Genomic DNA, 20936 nt, shown 5'->3' with positions numbered 1-20936 from the left:
CCGTGCTATTCACTCCGTCTCCCTCCATTCAGAGCTCCAACGATCTGGTACCAGTAGTTTAGGAACTATAATTATTTCGGACATTGTTGCATTGAAATTATAGTAGTATCAGGAGATCTGTGTTATATGATATGTATGTTTTGCTTTAATATTAAAGTGATTATTTGAACTTGGTATCACTGTCCCCTCACAGTTAATAGAGTGTCTGCCATTTTGTGTACATTTAATATCTGGCTAATTAATAATTAGTAGTTATCGAACCTATCCTTTAAATACAGTCAGGGTTGTGTAGCCCCTTAGCTACAGGTACTGTTCTAAAATATAAACAAACAAAATCTATTTGAGCCAAAGAAATAATGCCTTTTTTTTTTTTTTTTTTTTTTAAACAGAGCCCATATAGCTCTGATAGGCATATAGCCAATGTCTATTCAATGTCTATTCAATGTTCAACAGAGCCCTATAGCTCCGATAGGCATATAGCCAATGTCTACTGGTTGTGACTCCATCAGGGTCATCAGGACTGTCGGTCGGGAAGTCTCAGCCATTCTTTCCCAGGTTTCCTTACGCCGTCGTCTTTTGTAGTTTCTCCTCTTGGAAACTGGCATATTCGAAAGTGTTTGGCCATCACCGGCCCCGGTAACACCATGGGCTTCCATGGGCTTCACTTGATAAGCTTCTTCAGGTAGTTGCTTTTCCATTTCTTTGTCTTTGTTTTCATTGTCGGAGGCTCCTCCAATACTCTTGTCCTCAGCAGGTCCTTGCAGAGTAGAGCTACGTTTTGGGAGATGCACTTCTATGCTGCAGTCTTTCTCCTCTTCAGGACGGTGCCGCTTGGTCAGCCTTTTTGGACTGGCTGCGACTGCTCTTGTCCTGCTTCTTAGAGCTCTTGTTTTAAACACTGGAGGTTCAGTAGTGGTTTTGTTATGTGCATCTTCCTTATGTGCACCTTCCTCTTCCTCTGCTTCATTCTCTGAGGAGCAGCAGTCGTGCACATCATCTGGTTCCCCAGTACACTCTTCATCTGTGGAATCATCTGATGCCTCTCTCTCATCATCATTTTCCTCCTTGTCTTCATCAGGTGTACATGTAGCAGAGTTAATGGTTGGTTTTGCTGGTGCTGTTTCAGGTTCTTCTTGCATTTCATTTGCAGCACTCTCCTCCACAGCTGCCACACTGTATTTCTCCCTTTCAATGTCTGACACAGTGATTTCCTCTGTCACTGCTTCTTCCTCTTTGTTTTCGTCATCGGCGTCCTCTTCCTCATCGACGCCGTCCTCCTCACCGTCCCCATCATCATCGTCTAGTTCATTCTGAGGAACTGTCTGAGGAACAATCCAATCCTTGGAGGGAACATGAGGCGCGATCGCTTTGTCGTCCTCTTCTTCATCATCGACGCCGTCCTCTTCCTCACCGCCCACATCACCATTGTCATCTGGTTCATTCTGAGGAAGTCTCTGGGTAGGACCCATCAGGTCACCCTCCACCATCCACTCCCTGGAGGGGACATGAGGTGCGATCGAATAGTCATCCTCATCTTCATCCTCGCTGCCCTCTTCTTCATCGCTGTCCTCTTCTTCATCGCTGTCCTCTCCTCTGGACTCCGACCACGGCTTGCGAAGTTCAAGGGGGGGTTTATGTATTTTGTGCTTGCACTCCTTGGAGCTGAAATCAACACAGTGATTAGTAAAAACATTATCAGCATCATTGTTGTGATATCCATTGGCCAGTTCAATGTTGCGCCTCTCAGCCAAGACTCCCATCGATGATGCCCGCCTGGCCGCTTGCTTGGCTGCTCGCTCGGCTGCGCGCCTGGCTGCGTGTTCGGTTGAGAGCTTTTCCAATTCCAATTTCGAATCACTTTGTTGTTTCTTTATCCTGGTTTCCAACTCGTGTCTCAAATCTTTAAGGTTTACATTGGCAAGGGCAGTTTCATATTTCCAATTACTTTGTTGTTTCTGAAGCCAGTTTACAGTGGCAAGGCGTATAAACAAGCATTCCTTTTCATCTTCAGCCTTTCTTAGCCTAGAGCGTACCCATAAGCTTTCCTTTTCATCTTCAGCCTTTCTTAGCACGGCTTCTTCTTTAATTGCAATTTGCCTCTCTCATCTTGGCTTCAGATATTTTGTTATTTATTCTTTCCAATTCCAATTTAAAATCTTTAAGGTTTAAAGCGTTTAAATGGGCAAGGCGTACCATTAAGCTTGCCTTTTCAGCTTCAGCCTCTCTTTTTTTTGCTGGTTTGCCTCTTGGCTTCAGGCATTTGTACTGTATTTAATTTTTTACATATATCGTTTGTAGCTTTAAATGTTACAATCACATGGCGACGTGGTGTGATGTCAGAGCCTTCAAAGTGGGTTTATCTTCTTCCCGCTGATGAATGCACTGCAGTAACATAGTATAACAACAACAATACGGCACACCGTCAGTTCCAGTTCCATGGTATAAAACGGAAATGAACAGATTAAAAAACAATCCGTTTCGACAATGTTGACTGCAAACAAGTCATTGATAAGCGACGGCCATATTATACACATAGCCATAATTTAAGATATAGTTTATGCGTTCGCAAATATGAGAGCTCTATCATTGAAGTGGGCGTTGGCACGCAACAGGGTTCCGGGGCACCGGACCCGTGGCACGGAAAGTGTTAAAGGTGGAGTAGGCAGTTCTTAGTTGAGATGGCTCTTAACACTTTCAGTGCCGTTCATTAACAATTTGAGCGCCAGAGGTTAATTCCGTATTAGTCCCTTGAATGCCCAAATCCGCTCCAATGTTAACTTAATATCGCCTAATCTATGTTTTAAATTATGGCTATGTGTCTAATCTGCCCGTCGCTTATCAAAGACTCATTTTCCAGTCAACATTGTCAAGGCAGATTGTTTTTTTATCGCTTCATTTCCGTTTGATAGCATTTTGAAAATCACTCGGTTTCGCGGAAAAAGCAACCCATTCTATGATAATCGTCTTTTACTGGAATATTCCAGAACGTTGTCATTTGTCGGTGTAAGAGCCAATTTACATGGTTGTAGTGCCATATGTTATATTTTATGCATTTGTTTGGATTTATGTATTTATGAATTCTGCCTGTAATACATTGTGCCTGCCAGCCTGCCAAATTGATTTTGTGGCATCAGTTCCCGTTGCTCACCAGTAGGTGACATACGTAGCTACTTAATGGATAACAGGACTGATGACAGCAGGTGCGTTTGGTTTACCGGCAGAGCCAAATAGTTTTTGACCGTCAAGTCGTCACGTTTGGGGTATTAGTGGAGCGGACCTTGTGGACATTCATTCCTTTCACCAGACGGTATACAACAGCGGCCACAGACGCGTCAACTATAGATTTTAGCCGGTAACAGCCTCCTCAAGGGCTTTATAGTTTTATTATTTTTGTTAAGACAAGTTGGCCCTTATACAAGTCAAAAACTTGCTCATCAGTAAAGTGGATCATTGGGAACCACAGCACAAGTCAATACTGTGGCTCATAGGGAACCACAGCAAGACGAGCAAAGTTATAGGAATAAGCTTTTTCGCAACAAGAAACGTTGAGGACAGAGGATGTCCATTCAGCCTCGCTTTGATGCGCGCGCGGAGCTGATGCGTTGAGGACTGCGTGGGATTTGCGCAGTTCCAGCTGTTTGGATGTCAACAGAGCCATGAGCTGAGAAGCGCAGAACGTCAACCTACTCATCAGAGCTCCAACTACAACCAACGGTACCCAACGTCAGCTGCCAACATTTTCCGTGGTAGGCTACAAGCCGAGGTAAGGTAGCGCTACCCTTTTTTCTGGCCATGGTAAATGTGTGCACACAACTCTTACGTTTTGCGAGCATAAACTCCAATGCATTGGTAGCTGAAAATAGACTGCGCGTTCCAGTCTACCGTTAACTTTGAATCCTTTGTGCGCGCCACGCATAAGTACCGTTGGCGTTGAATCCTTTATGCGCGCCACGCACAACTACCGTTAACTTTTGAATCCTTCGTGCGCGCCGGGCATAACGATGCTGCTTCAAACATTTCACTGCTGATTGTCAACATGAGCGTTTCTGTTGACAATCAAGACATTAATAATGATCAACTCGTCGGTGCAGAGGCGGCTGTGGAAACTGTCACAATGGAAAAAAGGGAAATTAAACTGACCTATAAGGCTGTAATGGAAAAATTGGGAAAATTGGAAAATAAAAGGTCAGATAATTTAAATAAGGCAAAAAAGTTGTTGCAAATGATGGAGTTATTTATGCACAATACTGATGTAAAAGGGGTACAAAGTGTATTGTGTGAATATGTAAGGCTGTGTGAGACAGCCAAAATTGTACAAATTGAATTTATGAATACATCAACTATGTCCCCGGATGAAAGTGCATTACAAACTGCCTGGTTTGGGTCAAGAATAAACACGTTGGAAAGCTTCCACGTGCATGTTGAGAGTTGGCTGGCACAAAATATGGCAATTACAAGTAGCCAAACTAGCCATGGTGAAGGGCACTCAGAACCTGTGCACACAGAGGAGGTGCACACTGTCTGTGTAGACACAGAGGATGTGCACACAGAGGATGTACACACAGAGGAGGTGCACACTGTCTGTGTAGACACAGAGGATGTGCACACAGAGGATGTACACACAGAGGATGTGCACACAAAGGAGGTGCACACTGTCAGTGCACCCACAGAGGATGTGCGCCCAGACAACATACAACCAGTGGTTGATGATGTGAAACCAAATGACAGTATTTCAAATATCTCCTTTGTACGCTCACAAGGCAGCAGAAAGAGTGGTAGCAGTGCCGGCTCTGAACGCCTCATAGCAGAGGCTAAAAGAGCATCACTGCTGGTGAAAGCAGCGTACTTGAAGGAGAGACGAGCTCTGGAGGATCAAGAGGAACAGTTAAGGAGGAATAATGAAGTGCTAAGGAGGAAAAAGGAGCAACTTGAAATGGAGGCTGAGTTGGCTGCATCCACTGCTCAATTGGCTGTTCTGCATACTATGTCAGAGACAGGGAGACGGTCACGAACCTCTAGCCAAAGGCATGTGGGAAATCACACTGGACCTCCTCATTCAAGCCATACTGTGCTAAATCCAACAGCACAGCAATTCAACATTCCTAAGCCAGATCCTGTTGTCAAGCCAAAGGTTAAACCACCCCTCTTTCACATGCCATCACAAGGTGGAGCTGCTGCACAACCACCCCTCTTTCACATGCCATCACAAGGTGGAGCTGCTGCACAACCACCCCTCTTTCACATGCCATCACAAGGTGGAGCTGCTGCACAACCACCCCTCTTTCACATGCCATCACAAGGTGGAGCTGCTGCACAACCACCCCTCTTTCACATGCCACCACAAAGTAGAGCTGCTGTCCAACCACAATTGTATCAACCTTTTCAAATGCCACCACAAGGTGGAGCTGCTGTGCAACCACAACTGTATCAACCTTGTCAAATACCACTTCAAGGAGACTTGAGTACAGTCCTGCAACGGCAGAATGAAATCACTAATGCTCTTGTGCAACAACAGCTCACAATGTCTCTACCATCCAGAGACATCCCTGCCTTTGATGGTGACCCGCTTCACTACAGGAGCTTCATAAGATCCTTTGAGCATAATATTGAAGCAAAGGCCAACAAAGCAGATTGTTTATATTTTTTGGAACAGTTCACAAAAGGACAACCACGTGAGCTGGTAAGGAGTTGTCAGCACATGATGCCAGACCGTGGTTATGACATGGCCAAAGGTCTCCTGAAAGAACATTTTGGGAATGAATTTAAGATCGCTACGTCATACATCGAAAAGGCATTGGCCTGGCCCGCAGTTAAGGCTGAAGATGTAAAGGCACTACAGGACTATTCTCTGTTCCTGCGCAACTGTTGCAACGTGATGACAGAGATGCAACACATGCAGGAGCTTGACATGCCTACCAACATGCGCATGATTATAACCAAGCTGCCCTACCGATTTAGGGAAAGATGGAGGACAACAGCTTATGAGCTACTTGAGCGACGACATCATAGAGCTGTTTTTAATGATCTTGTCACATTCGTGGAACGTCAGGTCAGGATCCTTTCTGACCCACTTTTCGGTGACATCCAGGATAGGGGTGGACGGTATGGTCTAAAATTTATATCACGGTATAATTTGAAGCATAGACGGTAACGGTATATATCACGGTATCAGTGTTTCCGTTAGAATAATTTTTTTTGCCTGATAGGCAGGCTATATAAAGAATGACATCCTCAAGGCATGTAGATTTATAATATTTTAACTTAAAACTAGGCTACTTTTGCGTATAAAGTAATTATATTCCAAATAAAATAAGTCCAGAGTCGAGACTCCGTGCTGCTCCCATTGCAAACAGCGGGGCTGGATTTAGCTAGAAGCATATGTAGCTGCAGAGCCAGTGGCTCTTTCAGGTCGTTCAGCCGTTTGGTGGGGGGGCGCTGTTGAGCGGACCTGTGACCAGACCTGAAAGAGCCACTGGCTCTGCGGCTCTGCAGCTGCATGCTATTTCGCAAATCCACTGCTGCAGCCGTCCTCCCGTCGTTATCATAACACTACACACATATCATAATGTTTACAGCAAACTGTAGTTGATCACCAGGTATGTTTTATTACCGTAGAATAATTCATATAAGAAAAACGATAGGTAAGATCTCTTACCTTTCTCCACTGGTTAAAAATGCCAGGAACTGAAATTGAAACTTGCTGTGCACCGCGGTGATATGTGTTTATTATGAAATGACAATTGCGCGAAGCCTCCTAAATAACTTTTTCCAGTTTGCACATATCTATTATCTATGACTAATTCGATCTATTTTTAGGGGCAAATGCGATTGAAATAGTCGCGCTGTGGTTACATGACGTCATTGCTATTTTAGAGCTGCACTACCGGTTACACGGTATAGTCAAAATCCATACCGTAGAGCAAATTCATACCGTTTATACCGTTTATACCGTCCACCCCTAATCCAGGATCAACCAACCATAAAGGATGGATTGAGCAACAGGAGCAAGTTCCAGCCTCAGTCCAAGTTTGGCAGAGCTGAAGGCAACAGCTTTGCTACAACTGTCACACGTCTGGACTCCAAGGAGCCAAACTCAGGCTCTGTCCATAGGGGACATGATTTTAACCCAGACTCAGGCTCTGTCCATAGAGGACAGGATAGCAGAGCATACTCAGGCTCTGTCCATAGGGGACATGATTTCAAAGCCAATTCAGGCTCTGTCCATAGGGGGCAGGATTTTGAAATGGAGAAATCTGAGTCTTGTGTATGCTGCTTTCAGGATCACTCTCTGTCAGAGTGCCCGCGGCTGAAAGGCAAGAACCACAACGATAAAATTATCTTCATAAAGCAAAATAGGATTTGTTTTGGATGTTTGTGTTCCGGTCACATGAGTGCTGATTGCGACAAGCGCCTAACCTGCAAGGTTTGTGAGAAAAAACATCCAACCATGCTTCACATTGACAGGCCTTACCTCAGCACATACCAGCAGCCTAATTCATCTGCAAGTGTCACTTCAGCTGTCAAGTCAAGTGTCACTATAGCCACGCAGACGTGTGGTCTTACTGGGGCCGGCGGAGGAAATTGTAAGCTGTCCATTCTGCCAGTCCAAGTCAAGTCCACAAATGGAAAGATACTGCAAACATACGCCTTTCTCGACCCTGGCAGTTCTGCAACATTTTGTTCTGAACATTTAATGAGTGCATTGGATGTGACTGGACCACAGACTAACTTCCTTCTGCGCACTTTGAGCCAGGAGCAGGTGGTATCAAGTACCTCACTGAAAGGTTTGGAGGTCTCTGGTCTCAATGGGGACACTTTCTATAGCCTCCCAGAAGTCCTTTCACAAAGGAAAATGCCTGTGACAAGTGACAGTTGTATCACAGGAAGATTTGCTGAAGTGGCCTTACCTGTCCCATGTCCAAATTCCCAGCATAAAGGCAAATGTTGATCTATTGATTGGTACCAATGCTCCCAGGTTATTGGAACCTTGGGAGGTGATCAACGCCGTGGAAATGGTCCGTATGCTATGAGAACTGTTCTGGGCTGGGTGGTCAACGGCCCCCTGCAAGAAAATAATGGTCCTGAAAATGGGATTTCAGTGGCCACTGTCAATATGATTTCCGTGAGCAGATTGGAAGAGACACTGAGCAACCTGGGAACTTCACTGAACAACCAGATTTCGGTGTGCCATCCCTTGAGTTTCCTTGGCCCAGTTACACTTCCTGCCAAGTCCATGCTGCTCAAACTGGAGAAGAGTGTGCAGCTGGGATGAAAACATTCCCAATGACATTGAGCGCCAATGGACAAGATGGCGGGAGATTTTATTGACATTTTCAACTCTGCAGCTCCTCGGCAGAGTTTTTAGAGGCCTTCCCAGACGAGAACGGCTTGGGGTGCTCGGTGCTTAAAGGCCAAGACATTGATCTTGGAATGACCATGACCGGGCTTGGTCCTAAGTTTGTTATGCACGAGGCAATAGTCTCAAATATTTGATTTGTTTTGTGGTTATGTGGCACACTTTGGCTCTTTTTGTTTTTCATTTTATGTTATAATTGTTATATGTTATGACATTTAACAATTAGAGGCCGGGGTGTAAGAGCCAATTTACATGGTTGTAGTGCCATATGTTATATTTTATGCATTTGTTTGAATTTATGTATTTATGAATTCTGCCTGTAATACATTGTGCCTGCCAGCCTGCCAAATTGATTTTGTGGCATCAGTTCCCGTTGCTCACCAGTAGGTGACATACGTAGTTACTTAATGGGTAACGGGACTGATGACAGCAGGTGCGTTTGGTTTACCGGCAGAGCCAAATAGTTTTTGACCGTCACGTCGACACGGCACGTTGTTTTGTTATCGTTTTGTTTGTAGTGTATAGTGTTTGTTTGTTCTTTTGAAGGTATCATTGGCATTTGCTTTGTATCACATGCAATTGGTGCATAATTATGTGGTAAATAAACCCATTTGGGGTATTAGTGGAACGGACCTTGTGGACATTCATTCCTTTCACCAGACGGTATACAACAGCGGCCACAGACGCGTCAACTATAGATTTTAGCCGGTAACAGCCTCCTCAAGGGCTTTATAGTTTTATTATTTTTGTTAAGACAAGTTGGCCCTTATAGTCGGCCTATTTATGAATCGTTTTCAAATAAACGCTAGATGATCAATAGTATATGTGTGTGCACGCACGCTCGTGCCGCACACTGATAATCGTTGCTCTTATTTCCTGATGGCTTTTATAGTCAATCAGCCATATCACATAATCACATAAAAATGTATATCTCCGTGAAAACTAGTCTGATTATCCTAAGACTGATAACATAGATTCCTTACCTGACATCAGATGGTATCCAAATGGTATATTCCAATTCCTGATCACCATTCGAAAAAATCGATAATTGTATTGATCAACCGTGTATACAGTAGAACACATAATCCCCGCGGCTCAGCGGCTCCAGAATGAACTCTGGTAGACCCCGGTTACATCAGTGAGAAGTAAAATGTGGAGTCAGAAATCCTTTCTCCCATTCACTTTCATTGAGTCCAATCCAAAAGGGTGATTTACCATCTGGGAGTGATAGGGGGCGCTTTTTTCACATCTGAGAGCCTGGGGTGACTGGATATCCAACGGTAGGCTCGCTTGATGCAATATGATTTCCGATCGCTATTAATAAAAAAAAAACGATATTCTCGGGTTGGGCATTCAACCTGCGGGGGGTAAACCCGAGAAGACTCGGGTTGGGCAATCAAAGTGTTAACATGGTAAAATGTCCTTGGATGCCAGCACCCACTTCAATGATAGCGTTCTGAACGCATAATCTATGTCTTAAATTATGGCTATGAGTCTAATCTGCCCGTCGCTTATCAATTACTTGTTTGCAGTCAACATTGTCGAAACGGATTGTTTTTTAATCGGTTCATTTCCGTTTTATAGCATTTCGAAAAGCTGTAGTTTTCTCGAAAGTTTCAGGTAAATAGAAATATTCCATCAAAAAATGACATTTACTGGAATATTCTCGAACACACTAAAAACGTTGTCATTTTTCGGCCTATTAATGAATCGTTTTCAAATAAACACTAGATTATCGATAGTATATGTGTACTTATGCACGCTATAGAAGCAATCTGAAAAACCTATTATCTCATTTCCTGATCAACGCGCACACACAGATACATATGGGACACGCTGAGATATAGGTCAAAACAGCTCCGATTACCCCAATCTATGGTAACATAGATTCCTTACCTTACATCAGATGTTCTCCAAAAAGATTATTCTAATTCCTGATCGCCATTCCAAATATCGATCGCGTTTATTGATTGATTATTGGCTACTGTAAATATATATTTCAGGTTGTTTTCCGCCTCGCAATCACTTCGGTATTCATCAGACGGCTCGCCGGCACTGCCCGGCAGAGTAGAATGAGGAAGCTGGCCCCCCCCCATCCACCAGTCTAATAGAATGGGGTGCAGTTACACAGGGATAGACGATAGGGGGCGGTATTTTCACAATGGAGCTCAGAGAGAGGTTGCTGCACTAACGGGAGGCTCGATTGATGAAATATGAATTCAAATCGCTAATAAAAAAAACGATATTTAGCGTCGTCGGCACCCAACGGGGGGCATGAAATAACGATATATATCGTCCGTGGCATCCAAAGTGTTAAAGGTGGGGTATTATTTCTTTATTTCTTTATTTCAGATCCCCATTAGTCACTGCCTCAGCAGCGACTATTCTTCCTGGGGTCTGGAAGTTCTTAGTTGAGATGGATCTTAAAGGTGGGGTAGGCAGTTCTTAGTTGAGATTGATCTTAAAGGTCGGGTAGGCAGTTCTTAGTTGAGATGGCTCTTAAAGGTGGGGTAGGCAATTTCAGAGAAATTAGCGAGAGTGAGTTTACATGTTAATGTCCAGAAATTAAATTGATAATCTCAGAAATGGAGCGAGCTCTGCAGGTTTATTGTTGTTTAATATGATGGGCTAATCATGGTCTGTTTTCAAACACTAGCCATTTAAATACTGAGCCATCAGTATTTACTTATGCAAACTGACCAAATATATCAGAAGATGACTAATAATGAAAAATAATCTCACATTTAGGTCAGTAGAAAGGCTGTGGTTGGCTGTAGCAGAACACGACACCCTACCACATTTGAAATGGAGGAATAGATGGAGAGGTCCCTTCCCAGTGTGTAATGGTAGTTGTTTTTTGTAATTGTTACACAGCATCTTTCTTGCTCTCATGCATCAAACTGCATCATGACATCATCAAAGCTCTTTGTCAGCCATTTTAAGGCATACATGCTAAATTACTGTTCAATGTACATTTTAGTAGGAATGACATTTCAATAAATTTGTTCTATACTGAACTTTTCACTAACATTTGTTGCTGTGAGATGATCCCATCATACAAATTTTTCTAAGTAGGATTGTGGAATAGTGTTTGTGTAGTCAGTGAATGGACCCTGAGCATGACTACTGGACTGCTATGAAACCTCCAGTAAGTGTGTCCATGACGTGTTGTAGAGGCAATGATGCTGATGGAAGACTACTTACTTGAATAATGACATTAGCTAATTTGACAGTTGCTACATAAACTGCAGCCCATTATTTATCTCTAGTGTTGTTAGAACATTGTGTTTTTGTCTTGGAATAATGCTCAACTGAACACTCAACATGTATGTTATGCAATAATTATACCTCAAAAGATTTACCGCAAACGTCACAGAGTTGTGCTTTAATTTAATCAGTAAACGGCTCCCAACAGTGAGCCCCTGCTAATGAACTGAGAGCACTTTGTGCTCACAATGCACATATGAAGCGCACCGCCAAGCAGACTCAACAGGTACACACACTCAGAACGTCGTAGGGCTGGGCGATATGGCCTCTAAATGATATCGTGATATTTTTTGGCCATATCACGATACACGATATATATTGCGATATTTTGACATTTCCTCTAAAGCACTTAAAAATGCTTGATTTAACCCTTTGATGCATACAGTCACGCCAATATGATGATTATAATAAGTCCCTGCAAAATATGTTTGCATTATTAAACCATGAAGATGCTTTAAAAAATTATTAAATGAAAATGTACTAAGAGTAGTCTACTGACACACTAATAAAAAAATTATTTACATCTAAGACAATTTATATAAAAACGATTGGGTGCCTAAGACTTTTGCACAGTACTGTGTTTTCTATCCACTTTAGCCAAACACACACACATATATATATATATATAGCATCCCCTTAACAATTGTGTGTATTGAGCTGTACTGTATTGTACCCATTCTGCAATCTGTTAATAAAGTTTTCAATCAATTATATCATCAACTATCCAGTTAGTATTTATACTGTAACGTTTGGCTACTTTAAATCATTGAATAGAGAGAGAGAGAATATAAGCTGCCGTAGGCGATGATGTCACACTCGAATGTAAACACAGGAAGTTGAACACACGGAGATTGAAACTGGATGCAAGAAACGAATAACCAATAAATATGAAGTTATCTTTAAACCTCTGTTGTTAAGCGTCGTCAATGTAACCCACCCCCTTTTCTCATGAATGGAACTAGTGTGTAGTGTCGTGGAGTCCGCTTTGAGTGCAGGGTTAGCAGCTAAGAGCTAACGCTAGTTAGCTTAGCCTATTTATGGTTTAACTTAGCAGCTAACGTTAGCCCATTGCTCGCGTTGAAGGTCCGCGCTGGTCTGTGTAATGAAATTACAATTGCATGTCATTTAAGGTCCGCGCTGGTCTGTCTATAATGAAATGAGAGGAACGCTCTGCACTAAAGCAAGTCTCATATCAGCCGCGACGTGACAACATATACTTGATGTTCACGATATAGTAATTTACTACATCTCACATAGAACAGGCCGCGATACATCGAGTATACTCGATATATCGCCCAGCCCTAGAACGTCGCACTTCGGTTTCGGGGGTCTGGGTTCATTTGGAGCATTCACATGATGCACAAAAGAGGCAGAGTCAAGGTCCGAGTCCACTTGAGATGCTGAAATGGACCAAATGTGAAAACGCTCACTGTTAGAATAGACCTGTTCGCTGTATACAAACATACCGTGTTCGAGCCAATCAGAAATACCAACTGAGTCACGTGACTAAGTTGCCCTGGGCCCCGTTCCCCGTACCTGGCTAACTGAGTTAGCCGGATAATATCCAGCATAGCCTGACTTAAGCCAGACCTTTCCATTCCCCGACGCTCGATTGTCTAAATCACTATGACAACAGATCAAAAAGTTTGAGCCTGGTCGAGAGCAGGGTTAAGTTCAGTTAGCTGGATGAACCATGGCCACGCCCCCGCAAAGAAATGCCAGCTCGCTTCCTGAAATGATTCTCACAGTCTAGATCTGCATTATACCATTCTGAATTATGTTCTTGTGCTTCGTTTGAAATGTAAAATAATATGTCTGCAGTAACGCTGTTAATAAATCATATTCAGCCTATGAATTTACTTTGTCCTATATAATGCACGTCATATGTATACGGCGCTCGCGAGTCGCGACACACACAGTTATTTTAATAACTGACTAAAGGGATCATTGCAAATGTGAATCCCGCTGGGATATTTTTAATGAATGAAACCTATCGGGTGTTTGGCTCTGATTAGTTTAATATTCTTCGCTGTGTATTTGCTTAACGGAGCACCCGGATGCGTTTCATTCAAGCTGAAGATTGTGGATATGAATTATGAGGAATCTGAATCTGTGGAATATTTAATTGTATCACTGTGATAGTGTCACACGTTATTGTGATATTGTAACTGGGATTAAAATATATGAGGAGATGCGCTGTTTGATGGATTTGATGACGTGACGTGACTTGATAAATTGAATGAGCCTTTGACGTTTTTGATGAATGAATTCGAGAAAATGCATTTATCTTTTCAAGCACTGTTATCTGATGATGAACATGAGGTGTCACTGGTATAAACCAAATGGTAATCAATTCAATGCATGTATGGATTAGGTCCGAAACAGATTAAAACCTGATTAATAGTGTAACTGCAAGCCTCCCTCCAAGCCTCTCTTTGGAAACCATGTATTTATATAGTACATAATATTAATACCTAAGCACATACAGATATCATCATGATATAATTCGTATCAATTAGATATACTATTTGGGCTTGTTTTTATCGTTATTCTGAAAGAGCTGAACTAATTATTTTCGCTAGCAAGATCTCATTTGATTATTCATTCCATAAGCCTATACTGCCAGCAGGTACGTTTAAAGAAATATAATCTGATTGATTGGGGTAATGAGGGATTTAAAATTAGCATATAGATTATGCATTTAACTTGTCGGCGAGGCTATGAGCCGTACTGCATTGTACCCATTCTGCAATCTGTTAATAAAGTTTTAAATCAATCAATCAATCAATGCCGTTAGAAAATCAGGATTTCTGCTATCGACACTTGCTGTCTTGGCAGCTGAGGCGCGCGCATTTATCCTGGGTCTCAAGTCTGGTTCAAATGAACGAGACTGAATCCACCTTCGAGGAACAGGAAAATCCCGGATTCAAACATCGGATTAATTGAATCTGGATAATGGGACTCTTGATCGACTTAGTTGAACCAGGTACGGGGAATAGGGCCCAGGACCTGCGCGAGCTGCTGCGCTAAAAGAAGTACAACAGGGCTCTATGGAGAAACCATGGCACTCCCCTGACTAAGGGGCCTTTCTCACTCACCCATTCGGTTCCGTTCCATTCCGTACCGTCCTCATTCCGGGTCGGGTGCGAACTTCCCCCCTCCCTCTCCCCCCTCTAGTTTGTGTACACACTTCAGTCTTGGTTCGCTCCGGGTTCTGTTTACGGTTTGCGTTTTGAGCGTTTACGCTTGCCGTAGGCGATGATGTCCACGATAGGAGGATATAGCTGCTGCATATACCCTCACCGTCGAAGCCGACAGTCTATCAAGGAGAGACTGGAGGTAACTAAGGACAGCATCCAAGGGGCAGGAGACTGAGTCCCGGCCCCCCGCCTTACACCACACTTGGAACATACGTCATCTGCCCGCGTAAGCGCGACAGTGGAGGGAGCATGCGCATTCCAGATGGTAACACCATCAGGATCAAGAACCTGCGCCCCTCAACGTACCCGTCCCAACAACTGACCTAACAGATGTATGGGGAAGAATCCCTGGCGGCACGGCATCGGTCCCAGACCCGCCTGGCCATGTCCAGACGCAATCCTCACCCGTCAGGATGAGGGCCGCCCCGCGACAGTACACCTGCACCCACATTCTCCCTGCCGGGGATGTGGGGAGCCCTCAGGCCGCGCAGATGGAGGACGCCCATAGCCAGCCGCCCGCCGCCTGGTGCAGACAGGGGGAGCGTACTCCTCCCTGTCCGTCGATACACGACACTGACGTCGTATCGTCCGTCCTGATCAACACCATTTGTGGACCAGAAGGACCGCTTTCAACACCAACACATTGAACGTAGCGCAGACCGGGCAGCATGGTTTGCCAGCTGCCCCCTACTGCGTTGGCCCGACGCATCACCAGCGAGGGAGGCGTCGGTGAAAACGCGACGTGAGACAGCGCCGTAACCGTCCTAGGACGGAACCTCCCGAGCGTGTTGACAACACGCTCTGAGATGGATGCCCATAGCCCTCCAACCGTTGACTGGGAAGAGGAATACTCTACAACCAGTCTACAGCAACCCCAGGCTGGTAGAGACCTGCCTGGTACGAGACCTGACGATCCACCTTGACCGCGAAGGACCAGAACGTCATCAGGGCAGAACACTCCGTAACCCCGGACAACGCAGAGGCCCCAGTGCGGCCTCCACGCACTTGGTGAAGATGCGGGGAGCCAGAGAAAACCGAACAGCAGCCTCTGGTACTCATACGCTAACCCTGCAAAGGAAGCGTAGGTAAGCCCTAGGATGGAAGATCGGGGATGCGCATACGCATCCTACAGGTCTATGGAGGAGAACCAGACCCCCACCTGACAGTGTTCAACAGGTAGGAGACGATCCAAAAAATGCTGAACCTTCCCATGGGACAGGTCCAGCCTGGGTCTTACACCCCTCCCTCCCGACTTCTCGGGCAGAGAACACCGGAAGGAGAACGCCACGACGATGGCTTGCTTCGTCCACAGAGATTGGATCTCGTTGACCAGAGCTGTCACAGCTGGAGACCCTGACAATAGGGTCTGTACCAAACCTGAAAACGGGTGGGGTTGTGTAAACACAAGTCCCCGCCTCAGCGTTCTCTCCATCCACCTCGACATATGATACTGCCGTAGTCATATGTGACGACACTCCCAACGCACTCGCCGTCACGTGGCGCAGGTCCGCTAGGAACCGTAGATAGTTGGCCCGGTCCCCCCGCTGTGCGTAGCCAAACCTGGAACCGTGCGAGGAGCGCGTTCCGTGTCGGAACACCTGACCCTGGCACCACCCACGAGGCAATCGCACCCAAGGGGGAACCCCGACAGAAAGGGCCGGTCTGATACGGGGGGCTTCCGATGAAAAAAGCCCCCCCACTGAACACCCCTCCAGAACATGCTGAAGGAGTTGTTCTGCAGCCGGACATGCAAGGTGTAAGGCCCCCATGGGTTCCTACACACCGTAGCCCTGCAGTGATATTACTACCACCCCAAATCATGTGAGCTGCGACCACTTGCCAATATTCCAGGAGTGGGAGGCACCAACATGATACCAGGCCTGGCGAAGGCGAGGCCGGGGAAGCCCGCACTGTGTGCCTCAAAAGGTTTCGAGCCCCCCTGCTGACAACACTTAAGTTGACAGACGTAACACCAGGCTCAACCAACACAGATCAAGGTGTGGGAGCCGCTTGACAGCACAACATTCTCACGGACAGACCCAGGCTCAGCCATAAACTGGGTGTCAGCCCCTGTCCCCATGAGAAGCGAAAAGGGGGGCCGCCCGCGCATCAACGAAGGCACGCGGCCCGCAGCCAAAGGAAACAATCAGAGCCCACTTCTTCCGCTGGTGTTGGGGAAGGGAGCGATCGGAGAGCGGGCTGCTCGCGGCAGGACGGTGACGGCTTGTTTGTTCAAGCCGAACCCATCCTACATGGCCGATCCCTCGGCCGCCAAGGCTGTCGGCCTTGTGGACACCTGTCGAATCGACGCCCAGGATACCTCTGGCGGGGGAAAAACATGGCCGCCTGTCGAGGGCCCCGTCATCGCCGCTGACGAGGCCGTGCTCTCTCTTCTTCTGGCTGCGCGGTGTGAGGCGGTGTAGGGCCTAGGACAATACCGCCCGCGCTCCAGCAGAAGACCAAAATCCCCTGCGGAGAGGGGAACCCTGAGCGGTTATAGCTTGCGGCTGGGTCAAAGCTAATAACGTCAACAACCTCGCGCGATGTGTCGACGTCGGCTGGCCCTCAAGGCACCTCCACCAGACACCATTTTTCTAATAGAAAAAAACAGCAATTCGAACACAGTTCTAATCGTTGCCAATTCCATACCGTGGCGGTACAAGCCTTAACAGCCCACCAGCCACTCGCCAGGCCGACCCACCCATGGTGTCGGCCGGGCGGGGCATTGTTTCAATATATCAAAAACAAAGGACTGATGTTAACATGGAGCACCAGTGGTGATTGCAAACAGCACCCTCCACTGTGGTGTGCACCATGAAAGGGTTAAATGAATAAAAGAGCTAAACCACAAAAAACTGTAGAATGAGCAAACCCATACACACAAAGTTTAAGGGGAGACGGACCAGACCCGTCTTCATTCAAAATATTCACAACAGGACACCAGCCCTAGTTTAGCCCATTTACCAAAAAAGGTAAACAAAGCCCCCCCCGCACTACTCCCCCAGTATACCGATTGACCGTCAGTATGAATGGTTTGAGAGGAGAGAACTGTAGCAAGACAGACCTTCTCATAGCAGAGTGACAAAACGAAACAATAGCCCCCTACACAGGGCCGCCCCAGGAGGTGGGGGGCCTCGCGTCTAAAAACGCACAGGGCCTCACATTTCTCCCAGGCGGCCCTGCCCTTATACTACTGCAGCCTAGCGCCAGGCGATGTGGGACCCAAGACAACAATTGCCTGTGCACAGACACGCAACATGTTTACCATGTCGGCTGGACCCATAGCCCCACTACCCGACGCCAACCCAGATGGGAACACCGTTCAACAAACCCCGCCGGAACACAAGGTAAAATACCTGGCTAGGAAACCTAGCCACGACCTACCCTGTTGTCAACCCATTTACCCGAAAAAGGTAAATAGAACTCAGCAAAAAAACCCACAACAGCTACCGACTGACCTTCATTGATGAACCGGGCAAGAGGAGGGAGAGTGACAACATCTCACGGCGGAGACATTAAAACAGCATAGCAATTAGCAGTAGTAATAGCATGCGGCATTAGCGATAGCATGTAGCATAGCTTTAGATGTTTTAGCAGCACGCCCAAGACAGCTTGGAAACCGTTCCCTGCAGAGAACGTTCACCAAACCATCCTGCCCCCGGCGCCAACACACAACATGGTTGTGTTAACAAAACAAACCAGCATTACTAACACTAATACCCATGCCTGAAGACACGGGGCCTACCTGAGTACAAGCTGGCCCGACAGCCAGCCTTGTACAGCTGAACCTCGATGTGCTGTCATCAAACGAGGAACATCAACACAGGCCCGTCGTGTCGCCGAAAACATGCGTCGAAGATGCCAGGGGCCAGCAACCTCCGGTAAGCTTCCAACATTATGACTCTGATCTTTTCATCCTACTAGTTATCGTACGGTGCACGCATCAGAGTACGCTGGGACGAAAATAGAGGAAGGGTGTGTGGTGACTACCGTCACTGCTATATGGGCGGTGCCACCATGGGGGCGGAGCCCCATACAGGTGTGGTGCATGTATTTTTTTGTTCGTAGGGAGATACAATAGGTATCATAGGAGATAGAATATCTCGTACGGCTCAGAGCGGAACGCGATAGCAAATACGGCATATAACTACTGTTTGGGCTTGGGGGGAGGGGCAGAGTGCACCACTGTGAAAGAAGGGTGCGCTGCATTTACAACATGAGACAAAGTGAGAGCAACATGTCATGCGGCACAATAATTGTTTTATTTAGATTATGTTGTTTTTCATGATGGCAGGAAGCCAAAATCATAATTGAAGTGGAAACAAACTGGATTAATCGGAACCCTAGCCTAGAGTCTGCTAATTTGGATCTGAATGCACCCATGATTTCTCACCCAATTTTTCTCTCTTGTCTTTGTGTCAAAGAAGGGTCTTAGATTCCTCTACTTCTCTTCGACCTCTTGGTTTCTTGTTCTCAGTGGGCGTCCTATGGTGACCAGTAAGACAAACCCTCTTCTGCTCCGACACCGTTGGTGCTTTCTACTGGTTTGACTCTATAGACGGGTTTCTCACCCACATCAGACTTGGTGTGCACCGCATCAAGGAGACAAAAAGGAATCCTGGTCAGAACAACGGGGCAGACTACAATATATTTGCATTTGTTAGCCATGCTAGTGATCTAAACAATCAATCCATGCCAAAGGTAGATATGTAAAAGTTGAAAGACTCACAGCCATGCTGATTTGGCTAAATGACATTCAGCCGTTTTAGTTTAGTCAGGGGAGTGTCATGGTTTATCCATAGAGCCCTGTTGTACTTTTTTAGCGCCACAGCTCAACGCAGGTAGGGGCAACTCAGTCACGTGATTCAGCGGGTATTGCTGATTGGCTCGAACATGGTATGTTTATAAACAAGAAACACGTCTATAGACTGCATATCATACAGTTGTGAATAGAACATACACTTAAAATATCTGTGCACTATTCTATCTTCACCCCCACCCATATGCCTGACGACGAACCTAAACATAATGACTGTGATGGATTGATTTGCTGTGTTAATGTATCTCTCTCACACTCTTCTCCCTGCTCTTTCAGCTCACGAGGGGCCGGTGTTCGCTCTCCTCTCCACTGACACTCACCTCTTCAGCGCCGGGAACGGGGAGGTCAGTGCCTGGAGTTGGACGGAGCTTATCAAGAAGGTAATGAGGAGGAGAGCACCTAGGAATAGTGAAACACACACACAGTCGTCGAGTAGAAGCAGTGGGCCACTACAGCCAGGCAACTGCCACTGCCGCTGGAGAACATGTGCGACATGAACAAAACATCAGTCATTGAGAGAGTTTACTTTTATTTTTTTGGTTTGGTTTATTTTCATTTGTGTAAGTGTTTTAATTTTCAATAGTTGGTCTCCATTACAATCTCAGAAACTAGAAACTATTTATTTGGAAAATATCATCAATGTACATGATACGTGTTCCGTAGTATGGCAGACATGCAATGTGGTGACCGTGGGACTTCACACGCAGTACATGGGAACGGTGTCGCGAGTGTAACGTTAGGTTATGACTATAACCAAGTTCTGTTAGTTAGGGGCGATGCTTGGCATCGCTACTGCACTATCTCGCGTACGTGCACGCGTACTGAATAAACCACAAATGTACCTCTAATACCAGTATTAGTCTGACCACACCCCTCATCAGCTTACCTTCATAAGCAGGTGTGTGGTCACCTGCTCTCCTCCTTCCCAAGCTTTCACCACAAGGTGAGGACAAGGGCTGCAGCGGCCGTCCGATGCCAAGCATCGCCCCTAACTAACAGAACTTGGTTATAGTCATAACCTAACGTTCTGTATCGTTAGTGGCTTAGCTTGGCATCGCTACTGCACAAGGGAGGCCAAGCGGAGCCACTTGGCTGACAAATACACCCCGCTGACAGCCCCCCAAAACCATCAGAACAGGGAGGGCCGAGCCCCCCCGACCCCCCCTAATGGAGGGTAGCCCCCCTATTAGGGACGTCACGGGAGGGCGACGGACCCGACCGTGCGAAGAGGCACTCAAGCAACTCAACGCACAGGGTGAGCAGACCGTGGCTTGACCCCACGACTACACACATG

At 45.9% G+C, this 20936-nt stretch overlaps 1 protein-coding gene across 1 annotated transcript in view; it reads left to right on the top strand.

Moving 5' to 3' along the window:
* thoc6 (THO complex 6) overlaps positions 1-20936 on the top strand; it is a 97643-nt gene that overhangs the window by 17921 nt on the left and 58786 nt on the right. Inside the window, exon 4 of the mRNA XM_084329802.1 lies at positions 19919-20022. Coding sequence (XP_084185928.1) covers positions 19919-20022 — 104 coding nt within the window. The remainder of the gene's footprint in view (positions 1-19918; positions 20023-20936) is intronic.

This window comes from Notolepis coatsorum, assembly GCF_963971535.1.
Source record: "Notolepis coatsorum genome assembly, chromosome: 14".
In the NCBI taxonomy this organism is placed as follows: Eukaryota; Metazoa; Chordata; class Actinopteri; order Aulopiformes; family Paralepididae; genus Notolepis; species Notolepis coatsorum.
This window is presented reverse-complemented; position numbering and strand designations above follow the sequence as displayed.